We start from the raw sequence: 24,162 nt of genomic DNA on the forward strand, positions 1-24,162 counted from the left end.
TATAGGTTGTCTTCTAGTGAAATACTGTGTTGCTTACATTGTTCTGTTCTGATCTGCTTTGTTTTGTCCTGTTTTATCTTAATCTCTTTAAAATAAAAAAAAAAAAAAGAAGAAGAAGTTCCTGGGCGACAGTCTATCATTTGAGACCTAGGCAACCAGGCAGGAGTTAATTTTCTCTTCACGCTGGACAGTGGGCGTGGAGCAGAAGCCAATCAGTGATAAAGAGGCGGGCTTAATGAACTGTCCAATCACATGAGACGGAGTGGGCGGGTACTTCCGGTGTTGTGACTCCCTGTCCACAGCCCGGTGCTGCCAGACTACCTGCTGGTGTCCCTGTTCTGCGAGTTCGGCCGGCTGCGGGCCGCGTGGGAAGGACTCGGGGACACCGGGAAGCCGCGCAGTGGTGATGGTGCGGGGCGGAAGCCGGGGAAGGGAGGGGGTCGGGCTGAGGTCTGAGAGGAGGCGGCCGGAACCGGCTCTGGGAGCCGCAGCCTCCCGCCGAGCTCCGGACCCCGAGGTCCTCCGGGCTCTGGGGCTTTTGCCACTTTTCCCTCGGCGGGGTCCGGGTCACCGCCGTGTCCGTGAGTCGGTCCCCACCGTGACACTGCCGGCCCACGGTGCCGTCCGGTGTGGCCCAGCAGCGCCTCAGCGGTGTGGGGAGAGCGGGGCTCGGGGCGGCCCTGGTTCAGGGCGGCCTGGAGCTGGTGCGGCTGCGGGCGCTGGGTCCCTGGTCTCGGTGCTCTCAGTAGCAGAGCTGGGGATGTGACGGTTATAAATGGCTGCAAGGCAGGGTCTCAGACCCACACCTGCTCTCTTCAGACCTCTGCTTTTTCTATTCACAGTGAAGTCCTGAGTTTCCAGTGTTTCCCCAGATTGCCAGCCTCACACTAGATGGTGCGAATGGCCAAAAAAAGCCTTAACGTTGCAGGTGATGTGACTCGGGAGGAGAGCTTCCCAAACATGCAGTGAACTCCTATGTGGCACACTCAGCAACCCAAACAATTATCACCTCAGTTACTTATGTCAGCTCCCTACTGACATCAATAAAAAACAGTTCATGCTCTCACAGCCCTGTATAATGAAGTCCTTAAGACTAAAGAAAGATGCCCCTGGTGTCTGGGTCTCAGGTCTGCAGACACACCCTCTGTGGGCTTGTCTCTCTCTGACATAGAAATAGGTAGAGAATCAGGGAAGAAAGCGCCAAGCAAAACCATATCGCAAGTATTGGAAGAAGCGGCACGAACCCACTCTGGAGGAGAGTGGAGACAGTCAAAATGGAGTCGCCTACAAATCTGGGGTTCAGACCTGTTTGCCAGAACATGGTCCCCATCTGCACCCTCTCCAAGGATCATGGAGTGATTGGTTACTGGACTTGTGCCATAGGGCTGAGTTTGTTGGGCTCTAGGGGAATTTTCCAGCAATTTGTTTAGCAACTCATTTTGGGCAATTCACCTACTTGAAGGGAGCTTGAAGCCTCAGACTGGCTACACAGACACAGTTGTGACACTGCAGGCTGTCAGTATGACTGTTTGCTGTGACACAGAGTCTGTGTCTCCTCTGCTTCTTAGGGGGCCCAGTCCTTTATCTAACCTTCCCTATGGGTCTCAGCATGAGGAGAATTTTCATTGGAAATAAGAAAAATAGCTCCTTGATTCTTGGAAGCATCTTGAGTGGGTGACCAGGTGGCTGCTCAATCCAGAGCTAGTTGGAGATGACCAGAGCCCAGCAATTGCTCAGTTATTTAATGTCCACCTCTCACGGGTGGTTCTGTGTATTAAAAATGGCCACTTGTAACTGAGGTTCTCAAGCAAGTTTTCTTACTAAGGTTTAAAGGAAACTGGAATTCTAGAGAAAAAGTGGTTATTTTGCACTTGAAGTTCCTGGACACTGGGGACCTTGGTGGAGAGTCGCTGACACTGTACAGTAGGGAAGGCTGCATTCCCCGTTTCCTGAGGAAGTTCAATGTTTGTCTTCTATCTATAGTTTGCTACCTCTTCTTACTTTAATTCTCATCAATATGGCTCAGCCCATTTCCCAAGCTAGATGCCTTATTCATAAGGTTGCAAAACAAACTAATCTTACAATTAGACTATTTAAATGAGGCATTGCAGAGAGCTTAGCATGCTGTGGGAAATGGTGGGGATAGTAATTATTACCCACGTGGAAATAGGTAGTCTTTTCTATCAAAGGAAGTAATTCTAGTAACTCCATTTTAAAAGCATCCTAATTTCTGTAATACTATTATTTTTTGGTAAAATGTACGTGTGCTTCTTTCACGTTTTTGGAAAACTTGAGATCAAGGGGTATTTGGTTGTTGACCTACAATAAAACTTTGCAAGTATGGGCTTTTCAGATCACAGAATTTACTCTGCCTAGAGGCCATGACATCATTAATGTCACCAATCAGTTTACGTCACATGGCCACACTCCACCAGTGGCATGATGACAGTGTACATCAGGGATAAAAGGCAACCTGCCCATCTTGCTTGCTTGCCATTGTCTGGCTGTGTTACCTTATCCTGAAAGAAATTTCACCTCACCAAGAAGCTTTTGAAAGTTTACTTTCTTTTGTCCTGTTTGTAATATCAGAGAAATCATGCCCAACACTAAGATAGGGGGAAGAATTTTTGCTAAGGACGACTTTCTTACAGTGCTGTGTGTTAAACGCACGCTGAGAGACGCCTTGAACTGGGGCATCTGCATGGGCGTGGACCTGTGACACTGCCAGTGAGGGAAGAGCAGGGCTGTCGTCCCGGAAAGTATTGATATTGTCCATGCACTCTTTCTACATATTGATTTAAAATTGAAATGTTGTTTGAGATGGACTCCAGGACACCAGCACTGAGGTAGAGGTGAATCCCTGATTGAGGTTCTGCTGGCACATGAAGAGAGGAGGAATAAAAGGGATTTTTGAGTAGAGAGGAGCAAAAGAGGAAAAAGGAAATGGGCAACCAGGAATTTTGAAAGGAGGTAAAATCAGCAGTGATAACGTTGACCCTCCCATGAAATCAGATTATTATCAGGGTGTTATAACTGAAGGATTCTGTGCTGCCGTGGCCTGAGAGTGGGTCAGAGGTCACAGGCCTGAAGAAAGCAGGGAGCTAGTAACAGACGCTGTAAATATGTTGTCCGTTGTTACTGATTAGTTCACCTATACTGAGGCAAAATTGAAATTAGGAAATTGACCCTGTAGGTTGAATAATAGGATAGGTATCATCATTTAAGTAGATTGAGAAGGGATTTCTCTTAGATGTAAACATTTCAAAGTGTTTGAAGTTTTTTCATGTTTGGGGATTGAATGCTGGAATTTGGCTCAGAGCTGCACGGCCCCATATTTCTTTTTTAATTTTTGAGAGCTGTTCTTACTCAGTTGCTCAGGCTATGGAGGACTTTTGATATTATTCCACCCCATTCACTGCTGCAAAAACAGGCATGTGACATAGTTCAAGATGGGTTCTGTAATCACCATGATTTACCCAGATTTCAGTGCCAAAATGGAGTAAGCATCAGAGAGGCTGGGTGGTGGACACTTAATTGCAGCTGCTTGGGGACTGCGACAGGAGTATTACAACACCAAGCCCAGCCTCGACTGTTGAACTAGATCCTCTTTCAACATGAAGTAAATATTTTGGGATATTCCTCCCATGTAACTTGCATGACTCTTTTTACTTCTAAAGAAAAACAACAAAAAAATTTAGTGGAAATAAACTACTCTCACTAGTGGTATATGGTACAGTATCTTCTCATGCTGGTGGACAGCAGTCAGATGTCACTGCTCTGTCACCAATGGGACACCTACAGTAAATAGCTAGTGATGTGCAGTGTATTGGGGTCCACAGTGTTCATGAGGCAAGGGATATGTATTCAGCACATTTAAGGAAGTCTTGACAATGTTATCTGATTAATCAGTGATACTCTGTGCATTTTCAGTGCACTTAATTTCCTACTTTCTTTGGGTTGATCACAGTATTTTCCCTTCTATCTCAGGTAATATATTTTTCAGCTGGGCAGGGTGACTTTCACGTGAAACCAAAGCACTTGTGACTGAAATAAAGGAGTACAAGTACAAGTTTGAAGCCAGCCAGGGCTATGTAATGAGTTCAGGGCCAGCCTGAACTGCATGGCGCGAGGCCCTGTCTCAAAAAAGACAAAAAAAAAAAAATACCCACACAAATATTATGTAGCTTCTAATACAGAAGTAGCACAAATAATAGGAAAGGAATCATTTTACAATTCTAATTTGTTTTATTACTGCAGTGGTGTAATAGTGCCCCTCAGTTACAGTAAACATGCAGTTTACCACTGAACTGCACTTAGTTTGTTCATGTTGTTTTCTTGCAAAATGTTGTTGTTTTCTTGCAAAATGTTGTTCTCTTGCAGCTCACTTTGTAGCCCAGGCTGATCTCGAACTAGCAAAGATCCTCCTGCCTCGGCCTCCCGAGTGCTGGGATTATAGGCATGAGCCACCACGCCCGGCTAATATTTGTGTTTTGTAATTAAAGGAAAACTTATGTCACAGCAAAAGTTTTTGTAAATGATTTTTTTGGGAAAACATTTCTTGTTTTCTATCAATCTAAGTATATCTAATACCTCTGAATATTTCCAAGCGAATTAGAAATAATAGCTTTTAGTTGCATTTCTAATAGATGGTACATTTTCCACTAAAACCATGTATGTATGTATATTGATTGAGGTCAGTTTGTATCTGAGTGAAAATATGCTGTTTCATACTTGAATTTCAGGGAAATTTTATGGAATATTTGAAATTATATGATGGTTTTGTACAAAAACCATCTTTTGGTAAGTTGTCCAATTACGATCTTTAAATTGTGATCCCCTTGCTTTTGTCTTCTGAGATGCAGAGTTTGCAAGTATACAGCACCTTCCCATCTCTTTTTCTTTTTCATTCAGTGGGAAGTAGGATATTGGATTGAACGCTGATATACAAGTCAAAAATACATCAAAACACTGAAATAATCAATAAAATAATGAGATCTCAGCAAATACATTTTATTAAATAAACCAAATATATGTTTCCAAGAATATTCTCACTCTGAAAGGTAATGCACCCAGTTCCCCCGTGCCTGGTTGCAGTGCTCCAAATGCATGTTCTTTCCTGCAGTTAGTGTTTTAAAAAAACCCAGTTAGTTGTTCGGCTGTGGCTTGAGAATTTAATATACTCCTGTCATGTTTAGCTTTCTCTATAGTGAACATCAAGGCAATTATGACTCAGTAGATGAGAAAAATGACAGTGTAATTAATGCCTATTAAGTGCTCAGGGATGTAAGTTATTAAACTGTCATTTGGTTGGTGTCACAGTTTAAATGTCCGCACTGTGTCTTCACCCTGTCCTGGAGCCCAGCGAGCAGCAGCCCCGCCTGCTCAGAAGCACCGAGCCCTGTCCCAGTCTGTCCTCTGCGGCCTCTCGGCTTTCCCAGGGCAGCTCCCTTCCAACTGTGTCCAGTGTCCTCACACATGGTGGCAGCCTCTTGTGCCTCTGCTCTGCATCACCTGTGTGTCCTGGGCGCCCCAGAGCAGCTTGTTCTTTCCCTCTGCTGCGCTCCGTTCTTGCTTATTGCCGTGGGCTGTGCCCACTACTTGCCTGTTTGCCCAGCTCTGAACTACAGTACACACTTTAGCCTCTGTGGCAGCGTCTGCCTTGTGGCTGTCTCCTGGGATGTGTTTGTTCAGTTATGGTGACAACAGTGGGTTTCTGTGAGGCCTTGTGTGACTCTAAAGTCATCTAAGATTCTCCCTGCCCCATTTTCCCTCATGAGGGGGCCCGTGCAGAGCTGAAAAGCTCATCAGGCACGTGGTCTCATGAGCTGCTTAGTCCTCATTGTCCCCTGCTCTGTCTTCATTGTATCTGCCACCTTCAGGGCTCCATGCTGAGGGACAGCACATTGCCTTAGAATTCTGATCCATAGAATTATATCTATGGATATAATTGTCTGTGTTTGGCAAGCTCTCTGGCCCTCATTTGACAGCCTCTTGGTTAGTTTTCTCTTGTTGTTGGGACAAAATACCCAACACCCTGAATTAAGGAAGGAAAGGTGTATTTAGCTTACAGTTTTTGGAGGTTTCAGTCCACAGTCAGCTGGCTGCAAGGCAGGGCGGCCTGGCACGCAGGCAGCACTTCAAGGCAGCAGCCAGAGCTCAAAAGGAAACAAGCCTTTTTCCTCCCTTACGTTGTACACCAGCCACTACCGCCCCTCTGCAGGGTGTAGCACTCACAGAATGTCTGTGTCCTCCCACTGCATAGGATGAGGATATTTACCACCAAGTGGGATTCTGGCTCCCTGCTGAGCCACTCAGTTAAACTTCTAAACTTCTCAGGTTGACACAGTGTATGAGCCATAACAGTCAGTTATGTCCAACCCGAATCCTAAATTCACAGGAGACTGTAAATTCCAACAGGAAATGTGAAAATCCTGTTACTTTTATCCTTAGAGATAGGGGTCAGAAGGAACATAGAAGAAGGCTTCTCCATGGAACTCTCACCTGAAGTTTTGAGTCACTAACAGCTCACTGGCCTGTTTCCTCCTCCTCTTCTCCTGTCTCTCCTCTCCCCTCCCCACGGCCCCACCTCCTGTGTTTTTCCTTTTATTTCCTTCTCTCATAGTTTTTCTTTTCTCTGTCCTTTCTCTTTCTTATTATTTTCCTTATTTTATTCCTCGTTTTCACTTGCTGCTCTCATGCCCCTTCATTTTCAATTTGCCTCCCCCTCACATCTCTTCCTCTCCCCAAATTTGTCCTTTTTCATTATTATTAATTGCTCTGCAACTAGTTCTCCAGATTCTTCCATTTATTATTAAGTAGAAATTGCCTTTTGTGCTAGGTTCAGTAAAATATAATGTACTATTTGACTCAGTCACTTAAAAATGTACACGGTCGGCCCGGGGTTTAGTTCAGTGTCACAAGTGCCTGCCTGGCAAGCAGAAGGTCACGAGTTCGATTCCTGGTACTCAGAACACACACACACACATGCACACACAGACACACACACACAGACACACATGCACACACAGACACAGAAACACACATGCACACACACACGGTCATCAGCCCTGTCCATTTAGAATATTTTATTTTGTACCTAAAGAAACTCTTCCTCCTTATTTCCTATGGTACCAGTACATGGAGTGAATGGTTACCTTGTGCACTGTACATTTTCATCCTGGCTGTTCTGTGTAAGTGGACAGTTCAGCACTGTTTCTCTGTCTGACTTTTTGGAATGACATTTCCAAAATGGATTTTCATTATACCATTTATTGGTAAGCTATTAATTTTTATGAATAATATAAGAAGCTTAAATGTATGGTTATTCATTGATTTTGGGGCATTTCAGTTGGTTCTATCTTTTAGCTTTTATAATTGACAGCCAGGGCTACAAAGTTAGTTTAAGGCCACGGTGATCTGTATAGAGAACCTCCAAAAAAGTGCATTCTGGACTCTTAAATGTGTGAATTCATATGTCATGTCATCAAAGAATGGAAAAGATGATGCAGCCAGCAAGTTAAAAAGTTTATAAAAGAAAAAAATACTCCCCAGCAGAAGGGAATGTGTAAGTGGGTTGCACCTGAGGGTCTGCGCATTGTATACAGTAAAATCACATCTTGGGATTTTTTATACTGTAAAATCATGTAGGTTACCTTGAGTGAAACTAAATACAACCTATTGTGTTACAACTGCGACTGCTTACCTAATATTGGTGTAATACACAAGTCTTGTAGCAAGGATTCATGGTTCAGGAGTCATTAACTATGATTTATCTCTAACTGTTGGTGCCAAAAAGAACAAAGGCATTCCTGGGAGGAGCAGGGGTGAGGTGTTACCTTTATCTGGCTTTTCCTGAGATGACAGCCCTGGTCACAGTACAACTCTGAGCAGCTGTTAACCCGAGTGAGGCCGTGGTCCTGGCCTGGCCTCTGCATGGTGCATCCTGGGTTCTCTCGGCGCAGCCCTCACCTGCAGACCCAGTTCCCCTCCTCTCAGAAGGGGCCGTATCTTGGACCTGATCCTTTTCTGACTCCTTGTTTTATCTAAATTATCTTACCTTAATTATCTTCAATATACACATTCATGTGTAATTTTTTGTCTTCATTAGTCTTGGTCTATGTCTAAGATAGTAGTTATCAAATAATATGGAAACAGTTGTAGTTAGATGTGGTTTGTTTCATTTAAAATTCATGATAAATTCTAATTCACAGTGGCATATTGGTGGAAGCATTATCTGTGTACATATGGACATTTGAGTTGTCTAGGAGCCGATTAGAAGTTGGCAATTTTCTTGGCGTCCTTGTGATTGATTGTGGAAATTGGAACGGGGAGGGTGAGGAGGGCACTACCTGCACTTGCAAACTCTCTCCATGTGATGCCCTCAGGCCTCTGTCAGCGAAAAGGCCACTAGCAGATTCAAATTCCAGCCCAGAACTCTGAGCCAGACTAGACATTTTCATTATTTACTGAACATGAAATATTTTGTTCAGAATCAAAAGTGGGCTGAGAAAGCACCTGGACTATTCATAGTTGCAGAAACTGACAGGCACGCTGCAACATGACTGTGCATCTTGCAGTTTCAGTAACTGGGTTTTCTTCAGGTCCTCAGCACAGTTGTTACTATGTTTCTCTCTGTAGTCTCCCTTGAGGCATTTTATTGTGACAAACATTTGCCTCAGGACTAGTGGCAAGCATGGTTTTAATAGCTGCCAATATCTAAATGTTTTCATTCCAAAGAAGTTGCCATGTTTGTTTTATTTTTAAGGTGAAGAAACACTCATAAGATATGATATTGTTTAAATGTGTTTTTCTGTTGCCTTTTCTATTTTTAATTTAGAGAAAAATATGCAAAGTAATCTGTCATAAAATTTTAGTAGACCTCAGATAAGGAACATAGTTTTCCAGAGCAGATTGATGGAGGAAGCCGGGATTCTCTAAAACAGTGGGAAATGTGATTGTAAACGACAGTGAAACTTGGGTCCCTGTCACTGCACTGACTCAGCACTGCAGCTGTTCTGTTCCTAAAGTTTGAGGAGAGACATTGGTGTGAGACACTGGAGGACACAGATCCCTGGTGAGGTCAGCCTGACGCTCTCATGGCTGTGGGGACAAAGTAAAGTGCTTTTCTTCATAATTTACTCAGTCAGAACACTTTTCCTCAGAAAAAGAAACAGAAAGTGCATCAACTTTTTGTTAGCAGATGCTTGAATACATAAGTGTCTTATCTTAATATTAAGAGGTTTACACTCAAAAAATTAAGTTGAGTGCTGATGAAATCATTGCATGCAGTGCATTTGCCTAGCATATGCAAGGATCTGAGTTCCACCTCTTTACCACAGAAATTTAGAAAGAAAAGAATAACGGTGTTGAAGTAAAGCTATAGAAATGAAGTCAGAATCAGGAAGCAATATCTGCATTCCCAGGTGCGCTGAAGAATCACTCTCCATAGGCATGGTGTGTAAACAGCATGCATCTACTTCACTGGAGCTGTTAGTGTGCTTTCATTTAGTACAGCAACGGTCGGCACACTACAGAAAATAAGAGGAGGCTGATTGTGGTCCAAGCTGGCGGTTGCAGCCCTTTGTCAGCCTGTTTCATTACTACTAATCTTGTAGAAAGGCAGAAGTGTCATTTCAGAGGGATGTGCTTAGGGATTCTAGTCACACTGCTTTCATTCAGAGTGAGAGAGCGAGCAGAGGAGGTACAGAGAGAGGGAAGGGAAGTGGGGGGAGAGAAAGAGACTGAGAAATCAGTAGAGAAACGGAATGCATCATTCTAGTGGTGTTCCCATTGACCTTGTTCCTCTAGAACATCACTAAATTAAACTCTTGAAGAGGTGAGTATTTGCCTGTAACCCAGCATCTTAAACTAACCAGTCACCTGGTAACACAGCCTCCTGTCCATGCATTTAGACGATCCTTTACTTTACTTTAGATATTTGCTAACATAGCCTGTAAAGAATAATAATATGGTGTATTGTACAGAATAATACTTTCTCATAAAGAATACCCTGCCTTTCATTGCAACATGAATTAACCTGGAAATCATTAAGTAATGCATTTAGGAGCGATTCTGCCATTCCTTAGAAATCGTACCTACTTTAGTCTTTCACTTACATTAAGACTATGAGCTGCTGGTGCACCGTCTGCCCTGAAAGCTTGATACTCCGACCGCTCTATACAAGTGGCTGTTTGAGCTGGGTATGGTGCACATGACTGTCACCCCAGCACTTGGGACTCTTAGGCAGGAGGATTGTGGCAAATTTGAAACAAACATGGGGGCACATAGAGAGTTTAAGACCATCCTGTACTACATAGCAAGACTCTGCCCTCCCCCATCAAGAAAGGTGGGTGTTTGAACACTGTCTCTTTGTCTGCTGTGTTGACATGGCATTTCCTCATTGACCCACAGACGTAGGAGTCAAAACCTCAGTCCTCTTTTAAAGATCTTTTTTAAATTTTTATTTATTTAGTTTTTAAAACTCAATCCTTTTCTTGGTAGAAGAATATTGATTTTTCTGGGTGGTTGAATTTTGGGGGATTCTTCAGTTGATGGACACATCACTGTTTCTACTTTGGCTTTGATGAATACTAAGCTATAAATAGCCATACACATGTTTTGTGTGGATTTGTGTTACAACTTTCCTGTATCTACCTAGGATAGAAAATGATGTATACTGTGAAATCTGTGCTAATTTTATGTGAATTGTTTTATTCAAAACTCATGATGATGTGAAAGCCTCAGGGATATACGAAGAAATAGAAACTTTATCTGAGTAAATATGTATTGGGGGAACAGAGTAGGTAGTTACAAAGAGAGAAGTTTGCTTTATGTTTTTGGTTTGTTTGTTGTTTGAGTCAGGGCCTTACTATGTAGTTCAGGCTGGCCTTGAACTCACTATGTAGCCTGGGCTGGTCTTGAAGTTGTGATGATCCACCTGCCTCAGCCTCCCGAGTGCTGGGATTTCATGCATGTGCCGCCTTGCCTGGCTGAAGATTGCTTTTGTAGTTACCTTGTTGAATGGTGGAATGGAAAAGAGACGGAGTGAAGAACACTCACACATACTCACTCCGTCCCTGTGTGAAGCCCTGTGACTTCAGCACTGTGTCACCAAGAAGGTCAGCTCCAGACAGAAGTACCCCATCCTTTTCAAAACTGTGAGCCAAAGTAAACTTTTTTATCTTGATTCTGAAGTGTTTTGTGTAGATGACATAGTTGAGACGAAAGTAACTATATGTTTCATTAGTGCAGAGATGAGTAGACACTTCCTTACGAAGGAGATGCCGATGTTGGTTTTCCAATGACTGATTTGTGTTTTATCCATATCATTGCTCCCCACTGTTCATGTCTTCTTGACCACAGTCTTTATTTTTTAGTAAACTGAGTAACAGTCTAGAAAAAGAAATTGACTTTACATGACCCATTTCAGTAGATTTAGTACGTGCCTACATATGCGTGAAGCTCCATGTTTTAATATTAGCATATTCAGCTTTATAAAATGTGTTTAAAGTATTGTTTTCAGAAACCTTGAATTGAGGGATTAAGATGTAATGTGGTCAGTGATCATCTTTCTCGTGTATGCAGAAATCAGTTTAAAAGCACAGTAATTCAAAAAATTAAGATATAAAACAAAATGAAACACTTGAGTTGCACAGAATTTAAGTTGTGCTAAACTCTGAAGCTGGCTGTTTTTCCTCCATGTGCTTGAATGACCCTCAATGTCCAATGTGAGAAAATAGCATAAATGCCTTCAGTGGTTTTGTTATTGCATTTTCACTTTCTGTGAAAAATTAGTCATATAATGTACCAAAAACATATTTGCTGTGGGTCACACTCCTGCTTTACAGTTCACGGTCAATGGATTTATGCCTTAGAATCGCAGAGCAAGGCAGAAACAGCAATGAGACGTGTATGTGGAAGGAAAAGTGTTCCTTTTTATCTGGGAAGAGGAAAGTGGGAGACACAAACGCGCTGAGGAGTGCAGTGCACGTTTCTCCAGCAGAACCCCAGCCGCCTCTTCCTCTAGTCCTTCAAGAAATTCGTCTGTTGAAAAGATGGGACTTCATGAAGCACTTAGCTTAACTCAAAACAGCCAGCAGCTAGTCCCCAAGGCTGTCACTCACGGCGTGTAAACCAAGTAGCTCACATGCAGGTGTTGCACTTTTCCCGCTTTGTCTTCCTGCCTCAGTCGCTTTGTCCTGCTGCCTCTCTTCTGTTACGTAGCAGGTTCAGAACTGGTTTCTTTAGAATGTGGATCGTGTTGGCATTCAGGTGGGTACTGCGTAGGCTGTATGTAACACATCTGGGAACGCGGCCGCTTTGACCTTTGTCAAGGGAGCACCGGGTGTCTTCCCACGTCCTCCTGTCCTCTCCTATGTCTGTCTCGGAGTTTGGTAGTTTTCTTTGTAGAGGTCCTTTACTTCACTGGCTTGGTCAGTTCCGAGGTATTTAATGTTTCTCGATGGTACTATGTATACTACCGTTTCTATGATTTCTTTTCCATTGAGTTCATTATCGCGATACATGAATGTTCTTGATTTTTGTGTGTGAATGTTGTATCCTGCCACATTGCTCAAGGTGGTTAAAACTTTTAAGCCTTTCACTGAAACTCTTTGGGTCGTCTATATAGAATATTATATCACCTGCCAGTAATGATAATTTGAGTTCTTTGTTTTCTGTATGTAGCCCTTTGATTTCTATCTCTGGCCTGATTCCTCTGGCTAACCTTGGTGATAGTGGGATCCTCACCTTGTTACTGGGATTTGACTTGAGAGTGAATGCTGGACTCTTTCCCCTTGTAATGTGATCTGGCTTAATGGTTTTTTTTTTTTTTTAATTTTATGGAAAGTGAAACAAAATTTTGTAACAATAATAGAATAGCAATAGTCAATACATGCCACATTGCTATCTTTAAAATTATTGTTCAGAGTACAATATATGGGCATAAAAGTTTCTCAGTCATTATTAGCACAGTCCTTCCTTTTTTGACGGACTAAGACATACTAGAGTGTAAGTGACTTGCATTTTTCCTTTGCTTTCCATCCTTTCCTCCTTCCCCATCTTAGTTCCTTTTCCCTTTTGAACAATTTCTTCCTGCTTCACCATGTCAACTGTACACTTTAGACTTTATTTACTCTTTCAGTTAGTCACACCAGGGAGACAATCTGATGTTTACACTGTGAGTCTGGTTTATTTCACTTACGAGTATGCTCTCAGTTGCATTCATTTACCTATAAAAGTCACAGGTTTATCTTTCTTTATGTGTGTGAAGTACTCCACTGTATAAAAATCCCATCCCCATTCATTGGTTAATGGACATTTGGGCAAACCATGCTGCCATAAACGTGGGTGCACATATTACTGCTGTGCATGATTTTAGTTCTTCTGGGAAGGTACCGAGCAAGTGAATAGCTGAGTTGAGTGGGTCCTCTAGTAGCAGGTTTTTGAGGAATCTCCACAAGATTTCCATAGTGGTTTATCAGTCTACACTGCCCCCCAATAGTGGAGAAGTGCTCCTTTTTTCTACAAAGCCCCTCCAGCATTTGTTTTTGGCTGATTGCTTGATAATAGTCATGTTTTCCCCAGTGAAATGAAATCTCAGTGTTGTTTTAACTTGGGTCTCGCAAAAGACCAATGATGTTGAATATTTTTCATGTATTTATTGTGGCCAGTAATTTTTCATAAATAGATTTTCTTTAGGTTTCTTTATAAAATATAGAATAAAAATGATGATTCCAAATTTCAAAACAAAATAATAGGAAATTAGCACTAGTTAATGTACTGCATATTTTTATCTTCAAAGCAGTTGTTTAAATTACAAGATTTAGGCGTAAAAATGATCCAATAATGAATGCACTGACTATCCTTTTTGATGAACTGAAAGAGGTTAGTAATGTAGTTATCTATCTTGCGTATACACATGTCATCTAATGTTTCCCCTTCTGTGTTTTCTCCTCTCCACCGTCCCCACTGTCCTGGCCTTTTGAGCACTTTCCCTTTCATTTTTATGTATCTGTTGTACATTTTGGATATTATTTACTGTTTCAGTGTTTTAATTTATTGTAAAGAGGTGCTGAATTTTTTTGTTTTTTGCATAAAATTTACTCAGTGATTTTGACCCTTCTATTTATGGGACATACTACATTGTTTTGCATATATTCAACCATTTTTGTATTTCTGGAATAAGATTTATTTGGTCATGATGTATGATATCTTTTTATGTGCTGCCCTCAATTTACAAATACCTTTTTGAGGATTTTTGCATCTATGTTCAATAAGGACATTAGCCTATAATTTGTGGGATTTTAACTGGTTTTGAAATCAGAATGTTGATTGCTTCTTGAAATGACTTCGAAAGCACGTCACAACTTTCACATTCTTTGAAGAATTTGAGTATAGATGATATCATATCCTTAATTTCTTTGTGAAATCAGCAATGAATTCATCAGATTAGGGTCTTTTTTATTTGACAGACTTTTTATTACTGTCTTAATTCCTTTCACTGTGATTGGGTGGTTCTGCCTAGTTGTATCTCGTTCAGTTAACTTTGGCAATTTGGATGAATCTAGAAATTGGTCTATTTCTTCAAAATTTCAATTTGCCGGACTAAAATTTTTCATAGTAGTTATAATCTAAACTTTTTTTTTTTTTTTTTTTTTTTTTTGGTAGCAGGATTGAACTCACTACCTCGTGCTCACCAGGCGGGAGTTTACACTGCTGAGCTAAATCCCCAGCCCTAATCTTTTGAACTTTGAGGCTCTCTGTTGTGATTTTTGCATTTTTCATTCAAATTGCAAAGATTTTTTCTTCTAGTTAAGTTTTCCTTAGGTCTTATCTTTTTTTTTTTTTTTTAAGGAATTGACTCATTGGCTGTCTGTATTGTTTTCTCATTTCAATTTCATTGAAGCTACTTGAAATATTTCAGTATAGGCTCTTCTAACTTTAAAATCTTGCATTTAAGTCAAATGTAATTCTGATTGGTTTATCTCTATATGCAACTTATTGTTTATCTCTGAATGCTTTGAAAAACTTTCACTGGTATTTGGGAGTTTACAAAGGACATACCTTACTAAGCATTTTTAAATCATAGTTGTTTTGTATTTAAGAAACCTTGCTTGCTTGTATTTTGAAGTCTTTTATCATACTTGGGAATTTTGGGGATAATTTCTGTAAATATAGTAACAATTCCATTTGCATTATCTTCTAGTTTTTTTTTTTTTTACCTGCATTAATCTTTGATTGATCTTTTCAGTCTTGCCTATTAGCTGCTGGGTTGTATTTTTTTGTACCTTTAATTGTTTTTAGTGGCTTCCTTGAGGACTTCCTCATAATTTATTATTTTGTTCTTTAATGCTGGCTTGTGTGGAATGTGATTCAGAAGACATATGCCAGAAAAATACTGAGATATTTAGTTAAAGTTAGAGCAGGGAAAGTTCTGTTGTGATTTTCCTTTCACTAAATGTCTTTTGAGACAAAATAGAAACAGAACATTGTCTGGCCTTGCTGTGGGATAAAAATTTAGGTGAACACAATTATCCAGATATTACAGTAAAGGCATTTCAGATTGAATTGAGGATATATATATATATATATATATATATATATATATGATTTTTAGTTTTATTATTTAATTTTGACTGTGAATTTCTGAGATGTGTAACCTATGTGGGGCTTTTACGATCAATTCTGTTTTCAAGTTCACTGTGTAAGTTTGAATTAAACATTATCAAATATTGTGTTTATGTCCAAAAAGTTGTAATTAGTGTCCGTAGAGAATGTGCGGTAACCAGTGTAAAATGAACCGTTGGATTCTTCCAACTTTATCTGACTTGTAAATGTCAGAGCAGTGGTGTGTGTGAGAGTGGGGTGAACGGCCAGGAGTGTGTACAATGTTCTGAGTGTATGTTCTATAAATTTCTTCTTCAGTTTTTCTTTAATGTATGTTGTTTAGAGAGAGACAGAGTGAGAGAGAGAGCCAGCAGATTTTAGAACATATTGTTTCATGATTCATCCATAAATATTTGATATTTTTGGAAACTGCACAAGAAGAAGCAAAACAAATTTAGGCATAAATTATTTCTTTTACATTTGATATGAACACGCATAAATCTCCATTGGTTTGATGCAGGTGAACAAACACAACTGTGTTTGTTTTTGTTTTATACCTTTGATCTAACTACACTCATAGGTGGCCACAAGATGGATTTTTGGATGCTCTCTGTGGCTTTACTATCACAACACTAAGCAGAGTGTTAATTGGCTAAAACCATGTGGAACTCTGAAGGAGTTAATAACTGAAGTTATTGTAGTATTGTTAATATACTGGAAAGACGAGTTGTCATTCCTCCACCAGGCTATTCTGCACAGGATTGTAGGAAAGTTTATATTTCAACCATGTACCTCACTTATTCCACAGATTCAGATTTTACATTGTTTTGTTTTATGGCTGTTGATTTTGGTATCTGAACTAAACCAGCCCTAGCAGGACTTGGCTCTCCCTTTATCAGCTGTAGTGTCTTTTTTCCTAGGTGGCAATTGCTGAAGCTACAAACTTGGTCCTTCCTGGCCCTCAGCGTGAGGCTGTGCCAGCAATAGGGACCTCAGTGTCCTGAGCTGTCCCTGTGAGGTGACTTCACATGGCCAGAGTCCTAGCTCAGGTGGCTCAGTGCCTACAGGCATACTTCTCTGCAAAGTGGACAGTGACAGCAGCAGGTTACAGAGGGACTTCTGACTCGTAAGAATGACACTACGGCATTTCGCTGTCCTGTGTGTTTTTCACCCAGCAGCACACTCCATGTCATCATTTATGTCTCAGAGGTCCCCCAGATGTCTCTTACGTGTTTTGATTGTGGGGCCACACGCTCAGCAGTGCACTCATCCATTGATGTGCTCAGCAGAGTGTGCCGTGAGGATCTGGACCTGGATGGAAGTGGGCCACTCGCGTGTGACGGGGAGAAGTGCGCCCTGGCCTCCTCCTTCTCCCTCTTCTTCCTGCTTCCTGGCACCTTCCTTCCATCATGCTTTTGTCATTCTCTGTCTGCTTTATTCCCAGCTCATCCTGGACAGAAATTGTGAGCCATAAAGTCTTCTCTTTGTATTGTAGGGTATTTTGTCCTGGTAACAGAAGATTGGACGAGGTACCACTGTTGAAAACTTAATCCATGTTTGGGATTCAGGGTCTCAATTCTACGAGTTGTACCCTCAGTTCTGGACTTCACTGTGATGATACTAAATGTTTGTATTTTTACCCACTTTTTCGCATTGTAAAGACACTGTTTGCTGTTGATAATATGTGACATAATGTGAAAAAATATTTAACATTGCAGGTGATAATTCTCACTGGGTGACCAGTCCTTGAGCTTGCTAAATTTCATTGTTAAATCCACAGCATTGAAAGCAATAAAAATAAAAGAAAGCTTTCATTAATGTACTTAGAATACCAAGACGGAAGAATTACTAATTTTTAAAGAAGAAAATGAGTAATCTTTCAAATAACAACTTGACAGAGGGACTGCCTGTTAACCAGTAACTGATGCTCCGCTTCATGTGGGCCTCCTCCTGTGAATACCCTTTGGTATAAAGAGACACAGGTCCTGTCTCTCACATAACCCTTACAATCTTAGATAGTTTGTAGAATTTCTATAAATAATGAAAACGTGTTGAGGTAGCTGTTTTCTTGGAGGAGGGCTGCTGCAGAGCTTGACTGCCAACTGTCTGTTCTGTGTGCGTGTCAGCCATCAGGTATAACAGGGCTGTGTCCAGGTAGGGTTAGGAAGGGGTGGCATGTGGAGGAGGGGCTGTTGGAGGCGGCAGTCAGCTCCTGGACCGGGAAGTGTTCACCCTCGAGAGCAAAATGTTTTGCTGAGGCAGTGAACAGAGGGTCTTACGCTGGCTAGGGTTGAATACAAGTAAAACATCAGAGAACTAAAGGTAAGAGCGCGATTTTAGAAGTTTTAGATTAGTAAGTCTTCTGTTACTAAGTTGTATAAGCACACAGGTAAGCAAACTGGAAAAACTTAGAAAATTGTCCGGGCTTCTTGTGTGCTAAGGGATTAGGGAAAAGCATTGTCTGTCCCTGCATGGACATTTTTCCTTGAATCCAGGACATTTGCTGCCTACTACATCCATTTTAAAAATTAGCAGCAAGGCCTGGAGATTTAGCTCAGCGGCCTAAGTGCCTGTCTGGCAAGTGGAAGGTCATGAGTTCAATCCCCAGTACCAAGAGAAAATGGAAAAAAAAATTAGCAGTATTAGTAGTCAATTTAAAAAGTAGGTCTCTCTGTGTGACATAAAGTGAATGTTTACTTTATGATCTTCTTGCTTGTTCATAGCAGCAGTATGATGGCAGGTGTGAATCACCAAGCTCTGCCCTAGTGTGGGTTTTTAAATCACTCTGTTCACCAAGCTCCTTGACTAAATTAAACATCATCAACTATTCACTTGCTTTTATCTCTGGGATGCTGTCATGTTTGCTAATTGAGAATGTGTGATGCAAAGACTGAAAACAATCCTCGAATTCTTCTCACTGTAAATGTCTGTGAATTTTATATTAGTTGTGTATACCACAATGATTAAAAAATGGCATTTTTCCCATTTCTTGAATTGGGGTGCTAAACCTATCATAATATTTTGAACCATACAAGTGTCTGTTTTTATTATTAGCCTCTTTGAGATAGTTGTGTTCATCTATGTTAATAGGGCGGGCAGTGCGCCGTCTCTTGGTATCTTCTGAATAATGACTTGTGTGGAGACACAGCATCCTGTGCTTTAGCCTGAAATGTGCTTTTTGGGCTGTGAACCAACCCTGGGATCTCAGTTGGTCAGAGTTGTGGGAGCTGTGGTTAATGTGAGTATAGAATTTTGGACCCACTACAGGAAATTCCTTCTGGAGACTTGTTCAGTGATTAGCAAACAAACAAGTGATTTTGGATGTAAAACTATCAGATTATTTCAAAATGCTACCATTTTGAAAGTACATTTGAATTTTTATAGGTTTTTTTCATCTTTGTTTCCATTGTTTCTTTTTTCTTTTTCTTTTCTGTCTTTTTGAGACAAGGTCTCGTTATTCTATTCTGGGTGGACTTGAGCTCATCTTATAAGCCAAACTGTCTCGAACTCACAATAATCCTCCTGCGTCACCCTCCTGACTGTTGGGATTACAGGCATGTGTCGCCATGCCTGGCTTCTGTTGTTTCTTTTGAACTCTTCTAAAATATATCATCCTTTTTAGGGTTTTTTGTCCTCTGTTTTAATTGCATTTTATAGGACTGTTCTTGTGTTTGGCCAGCTCTTTGGCCTTCCCTTTGTCAGCTGTGTGCAGCCCAAATTCTGCACCACACAACAGGAGGCTCGGCAGCTGTGACTGTAGAGATGGAAACCCTGTTACTTTCCTTCTTGGGAATGCGGATCCGCAGAACGTTGGAAGGAGGCCTTTCTCATCAGACTCTCACCCGCAGGGGACACGGTGGCTTCTGCTTCTCCTGCTCGTCCACATCTCTGTTTCCTCCTTCCGTTCTCCTTCCGTTCACGTTCTGGTTGTATTCAGGTTTTATTCCTTTGCTGCCCTCCTGAGCGTCCCTCCCCGTCCCTTCCGTTTCCTGCTCTTCCCCTTACTGTATCACCCCCCCCCCTTACTGCTCTCCTGTCCTTCCTCGTTTGTCTTTGCATCTCACCCAGATCTCTCCTTCTTTGCCACCTTTCTCTTTTCATTCATTTTTGCTGGTCACCCTGCAAGTAGTTCTCCAGTCTCTACCAGTTACTAAGTAAAAGTTTTTTTTGTGACATGTTTGCTAAAATGTAGCTTTCTTAATATTTGATTCTCTCACATAAAAATGAGTATAGTTAACAGCCTCATCCATTTAGTATATCTCATTTTGCTCTCAAACAAAACCCACCTCTTTATTTCCCCAACCTATAAAAACAATCTGTCACATACTTGCTATGTTTTTATTCTGGCCATTTTTATATAAGTGAATAACTCGACACAGTTTCTGTGTCTAACTTTTTTTTCTGACAGTTCCAGGTTGGATTGTATCATTGCTCTGAAATGATTGATTAATTAAATGAATGAATGAAGTTTTGCTTTTCATAGTTTTGTGGACGTTTGAATTGGTTCTTTTAGCTTTTCTGAACACTAAGTTGAAGTGTTCTTGTGAAGTGCATCCCAGCCTGTTAAATATGTCAAGTTCACGTGTCCTGTCACTGAAGAATGGAAAAGAGCATGTTAGGAGCCTCTGAAAAACAAAATCTCCCCCAGCAGAAGGGAGTGTGAACGTGGGTTGCACCTGAGTGTTTAGGCATTTTTTTGCACAGTAAAATCGCATCGTCTAGGAAGTTCTGTGCAGTAAGCTGTGGTGAAGGTCACCTCTGGTCAAGTGAAATTCAATCTATTGTGTTACAAGCGTCATTGTGTAGCTAATATTTACCTAATACTGAAGTAAGGATTCCGCTGCAGGAATCATTAGCTGTGGTTTCTGTGTAACTGTTAGTACAGTGAAAGAACGGAGACACGTGCTGACAGGGTAGGAGCAGGGTTAGGATCAGGAGCGTCCGCATCCATCTACTTGTTACGTCTTCAGCTTCCCTAAGGTGTGTAAGAGTCGGGGCACAGCCATGAGCGCTTGCTCAGCTTGGCCTCTGGGCCTGCCCTCCTCCCTGCACCGTGGGGCTGTTTTCTCTCAGCTCGGGCCTCCACGACATCGTAATTCACCTCGTCTCAGAAATGGCTCTGCTTTGGGACTGGCCCTTTCAAACTGGATATGAATCTTTATCTAACTTAACCACCAGAAGTATAAACATTCATGTACCTTTTTTTTCTTTTTTTTTTTTTTTGGTGCTGGGGATCAAACTCATAACCTTCTGCCTGCTAGGTAGGCACTTACGCTACTGAGCTAAATCTCCGGCCCTTCATGTACCAGTTTTTATGTAGACTTATGTCTTCATAACTCTTGTGTATGTGTAAAGGTGGTGATTAATGAGTAATTTGGAAACAATTATGGTTGAATGTGGATTGTTTCATTTAAAAGGCATGATGAAAGTAATTCGCAGTGGCCTGGAGTAATTGATTTTCGGTAAATTCAGGAAGTTGGGTTACTTAGGATCCAATTGCAACTTGATAATTTTTGGGGCTCTCTTTCAGTGAACGGTGGCACAGGCACAGCGTGAGAGGAGGGCACTAGCCGCCCCTCAGACTCCGTGAGATGTACCGTGTTGTGGGCTCCCGGCTCTGGTAGCAAGAGAGCCATTAGCACATTTAACTTCACACCTTGGCCTAAGACCGTGGGTGAAAGCAAACCTCCTCGTTATTACCAAACATGAAATACTCTGTTTAGAAACAGAGAGGAGTGAGAAAACACCTGTGTTTTTCAGACTGCAGAAACTGCGAACGTGCCCCAGCAGGACTGTGCCTCTTACTTTAGAAGCTGTGAGTTTTCTGCCCTCCCTCAGCAGCAGTCGCCAGTCTGTGTCTTTCTGACTGTAGTTTGTTAGTAACATTTTATTGTGGTATAAACAAAAATTTGCCTCCTGACTCATGGCAAGTAAGATACTATAGCCACAAATATGTGAACTGTTTCATTCTGAAGAACTTACAGTTTTTGTTCTGTTTTTAAGATAAAAATACACAAGAAATGGCATTGTTTCTTTTTCTCAGAAAGAAGAGAAAATCGTACAAAATAGCCTATCATAAAATCAGAAAGGAATGCAAATAAGAAGAGGATTGCTGATGCTATTGATGGAGGAAGCCAGGATTCTCTAAAACTGTGGGGAGACGGGAAGGTACACAAGAGTGACACTTGGGTCTGCATCTGAATCAATTGTAAACTACTTTATCTTTATAAATACTATTCCAGCTCATCTTTATTTTCATTTATGTGACTTACATTTGTTACATTTGGAAAATCCTTTATAATTTCACATTCAAATGAACCTTTAATGTATTTGTAATTTGAAGCCTCAATCTTTGAAACATTTATACATTTTAGGTAGTAAAACAGGCAGATTACTTCAAAATGCTGTCATATTTGTAAGCATATTTGAATATAGAGGTTTTTTTATTTAAGTGTCTATTGTTTTCTTTGTTGTGTTTCTAATACTGTACCATCTTTCCGGGTTTTTTCTCCCTCTTTCTTTCCATTGCCTTTTATGTGGTTCTGTTTTGCCTCCCAAGATGTTCAGTAGGATTGCATCCTGTTGCGTCTGAGTTCCTGGTGTTAGTCTTATGTATTTACAACTAATCTAAACCTCTCTTTGAAATGTGCTATGTTTCAGATTCAGTCTTGCACCTCAGGATAGTCACAGTGCTTTGTATCCTGTGCCCAATCCGTGTCATTCGTGTTCTGACCATTGGTTCTAACAATCTGCATTGTTACTGTTGTCAGTTTGAACTTAGTTTTTGATTATACAATGAATCTGTGGCAGTAGGCCCATTTCATGTATTCTCCACACTTGGATAATTTCTGTATTGCCATTTTAATGTCTAAATATTTACTTGTGATTTCTACAGATATTGTATTGTTGCCTTTAGATTCTTTGTCTCTGGTTGCCTATTGTCTATTCTTGCATAACTAAGATAGTTGGCTAATTGCTTCTTTATTATTCACTGCTTATTTTCAGATCTATCTGAAGAACTTGTCTAATAGATTTGATTCCTTCCTGAGTCATGTTTTCCTGTCTTCTGTGGATTTGTTGCTATTGTCTGTTGTTCATGAGTGAACATCTGATTAGTCTCATGAGGTAAATATCAGATTCGCATCCTCATTGGTCATTTTTTAGGAAGGAAGATTGGAGCAACTGTCCTTCACTTTTGGGGCAAAAATAAATAAATAATAAACAAGCTCTTGGAGGCATAGAAGGCAAGAACGCGGATAAGAAGAATCCAAGTCAGTTAACAAAAATCACAGCTAGCAGGAGACAAAGAGCAAGGAGCCTGAAAAGTCAGGAAAAAGAAGTCGCCCCAAGAGAACAGAATAAGCAAACATGTAACCAAGATTTGATGAGTGTCCCAGACACATTGGATGCTCTCCTAGATCAGGTTTACTCCTTTACTACCTTGCCGGAGTAATGTTGTGGACGGGCCTACAATACTGGGCCTTGTTTCAGAAAATCAGCTGTAATATGCCAGCAAAGATTTGCCATGGGAACTGCAAGATAGGGAAAGGGTAGCTGACAATGGCTCCCACCCCAGCGAGTGCACTGCAGTTTATTGGTTCCTGTTCCAGAAGGGGTGGCTCCTGTTTCTTAGCACTGGCTGATGATTGTGATGCTCGGCCGATCACTGTGGTGCACATTGTATAAACCAGTCCCCCGTGGGCAAGACCTCTGCCCCAGTCCTTGCCGCCTGCTTATCTCATGGAAGCCCTGGACCCCCATAGATCAGGGCCTGACACTCGAGTGATCCTATCCGTGCCGGTTAATGGAAGTAAATCCACCCAAGTCCTCGGTGCTGTTTCAGTGTTTCTCCTTGCCTCTGCCTCGCTGTCTTCTTTGTCTCACTACGTTCTGTGCAGGGTGATGTTTCTGTCAGGGCAGAGTGGTTTCTTTCCAATTCTAGTGGCCTCAGGGTTGAAGGCTTTGCAAATTTACTCCATAGATGTAAAAGGAATCACACTTTTCTACAGAATTTTACGTATTTTCTGAAATTGGAGAAGTCAGTGGCATGTGAACTTTGGGATACAGCAGTGGAGAGGATGTGGCGATGGAGTGTGCCAGGTGGTCTGCATTTTTTTCACAAACTACTGTTTGTTTTTCCACAATTCCCTTTCCTTTGCCTGTTTCCTCTGGGTAGGTCATAGATCTTGTTTTCTATGTGGTACCTTTTCTTGTTTCTATGATTCACTCTTATTATGTGCTCATTCTTTAACTCATGTGCAAATTCTTTTTACATATTCTGTGTACATTTTTTTCATTTCTTGACTCTTACGTCCTAGCATTTACATAGATTTCCACTTCTCCCTCTACCCCTGATACTTTCATGCGTCTAGGGAAACATGTTTTTTAAATTTCAAAAGATATTTCACTGTAAATTCTCAGTTTTCAAGTTTGTGTTTCCCTGTTCGAGACAATTTATTATCCAGTGCATATGAAAACAAAATATATGTTTCTGCCCGTATTAAACATATTGTGATGCATGCCACTTTGTGAAGTAAGAGCTCTATAATGAATCAA

The 24,162-nt window shown here is 41.1% G+C and overlaps 2 protein-coding genes across 3 annotated transcripts in view; both read left to right on the forward strand.

Moving 5' to 3' along the window:
- The first annotated feature begins 280 nt into the window (after positions 1 to 280).
- Positions 281 to 24,162, forward strand: part of LOC100722928 (zinc finger protein 431-like) — a 30,603-nt gene continuing 6,721 nt past the window's right edge. The window contains exons 1-2 of one of the 2 annotated variants that reach the window (XM_063243061.1): positions 281 to 409; positions 843 to 928. Coding sequence is in view for 1 of the 2 variants with exons in the window: in XM_013146403.3 (XP_013001857.2) it covers positions 407 to 409 (3 nt within the window). In the remaining variant the exon portion in view is untranslated. The remainder of the gene's footprint in view (positions 410 to 842; positions 929 to 24,162) is intronic. The other variant, XM_013146403.3, reaches the window with a different exon arrangement.
- Positions 338 to 24,162, forward strand: part of LOC100723486 (zinc finger protein 709-like) — a 95,442-nt gene continuing 71,617 nt past the window's right edge. The window contains exon 1 of the mRNA XM_063243062.1: positions 338 to 409. Coding sequence (XP_063099132.1) covers positions 407 to 409 — 3 coding nt within the window. The 5' untranslated portion in view covers positions 338 to 406. The remainder of the gene's footprint in view (positions 410 to 24,162) is intronic.

The sequence above is a fragment of the Cavia porcellus genome, unplaced genomic scaffold, assembly GCF_034190915.1.
Source record: "Cavia porcellus strain 051 isolate PalLab524CR breed Dunkin Hartley unplaced genomic scaffold, mCavPor4.1 scaffold_33, whole genome shotgun sequence".
Classification (NCBI taxonomy): Eukaryota; Metazoa; Chordata; class Mammalia; order Rodentia; family Caviidae; genus Cavia; species Cavia porcellus.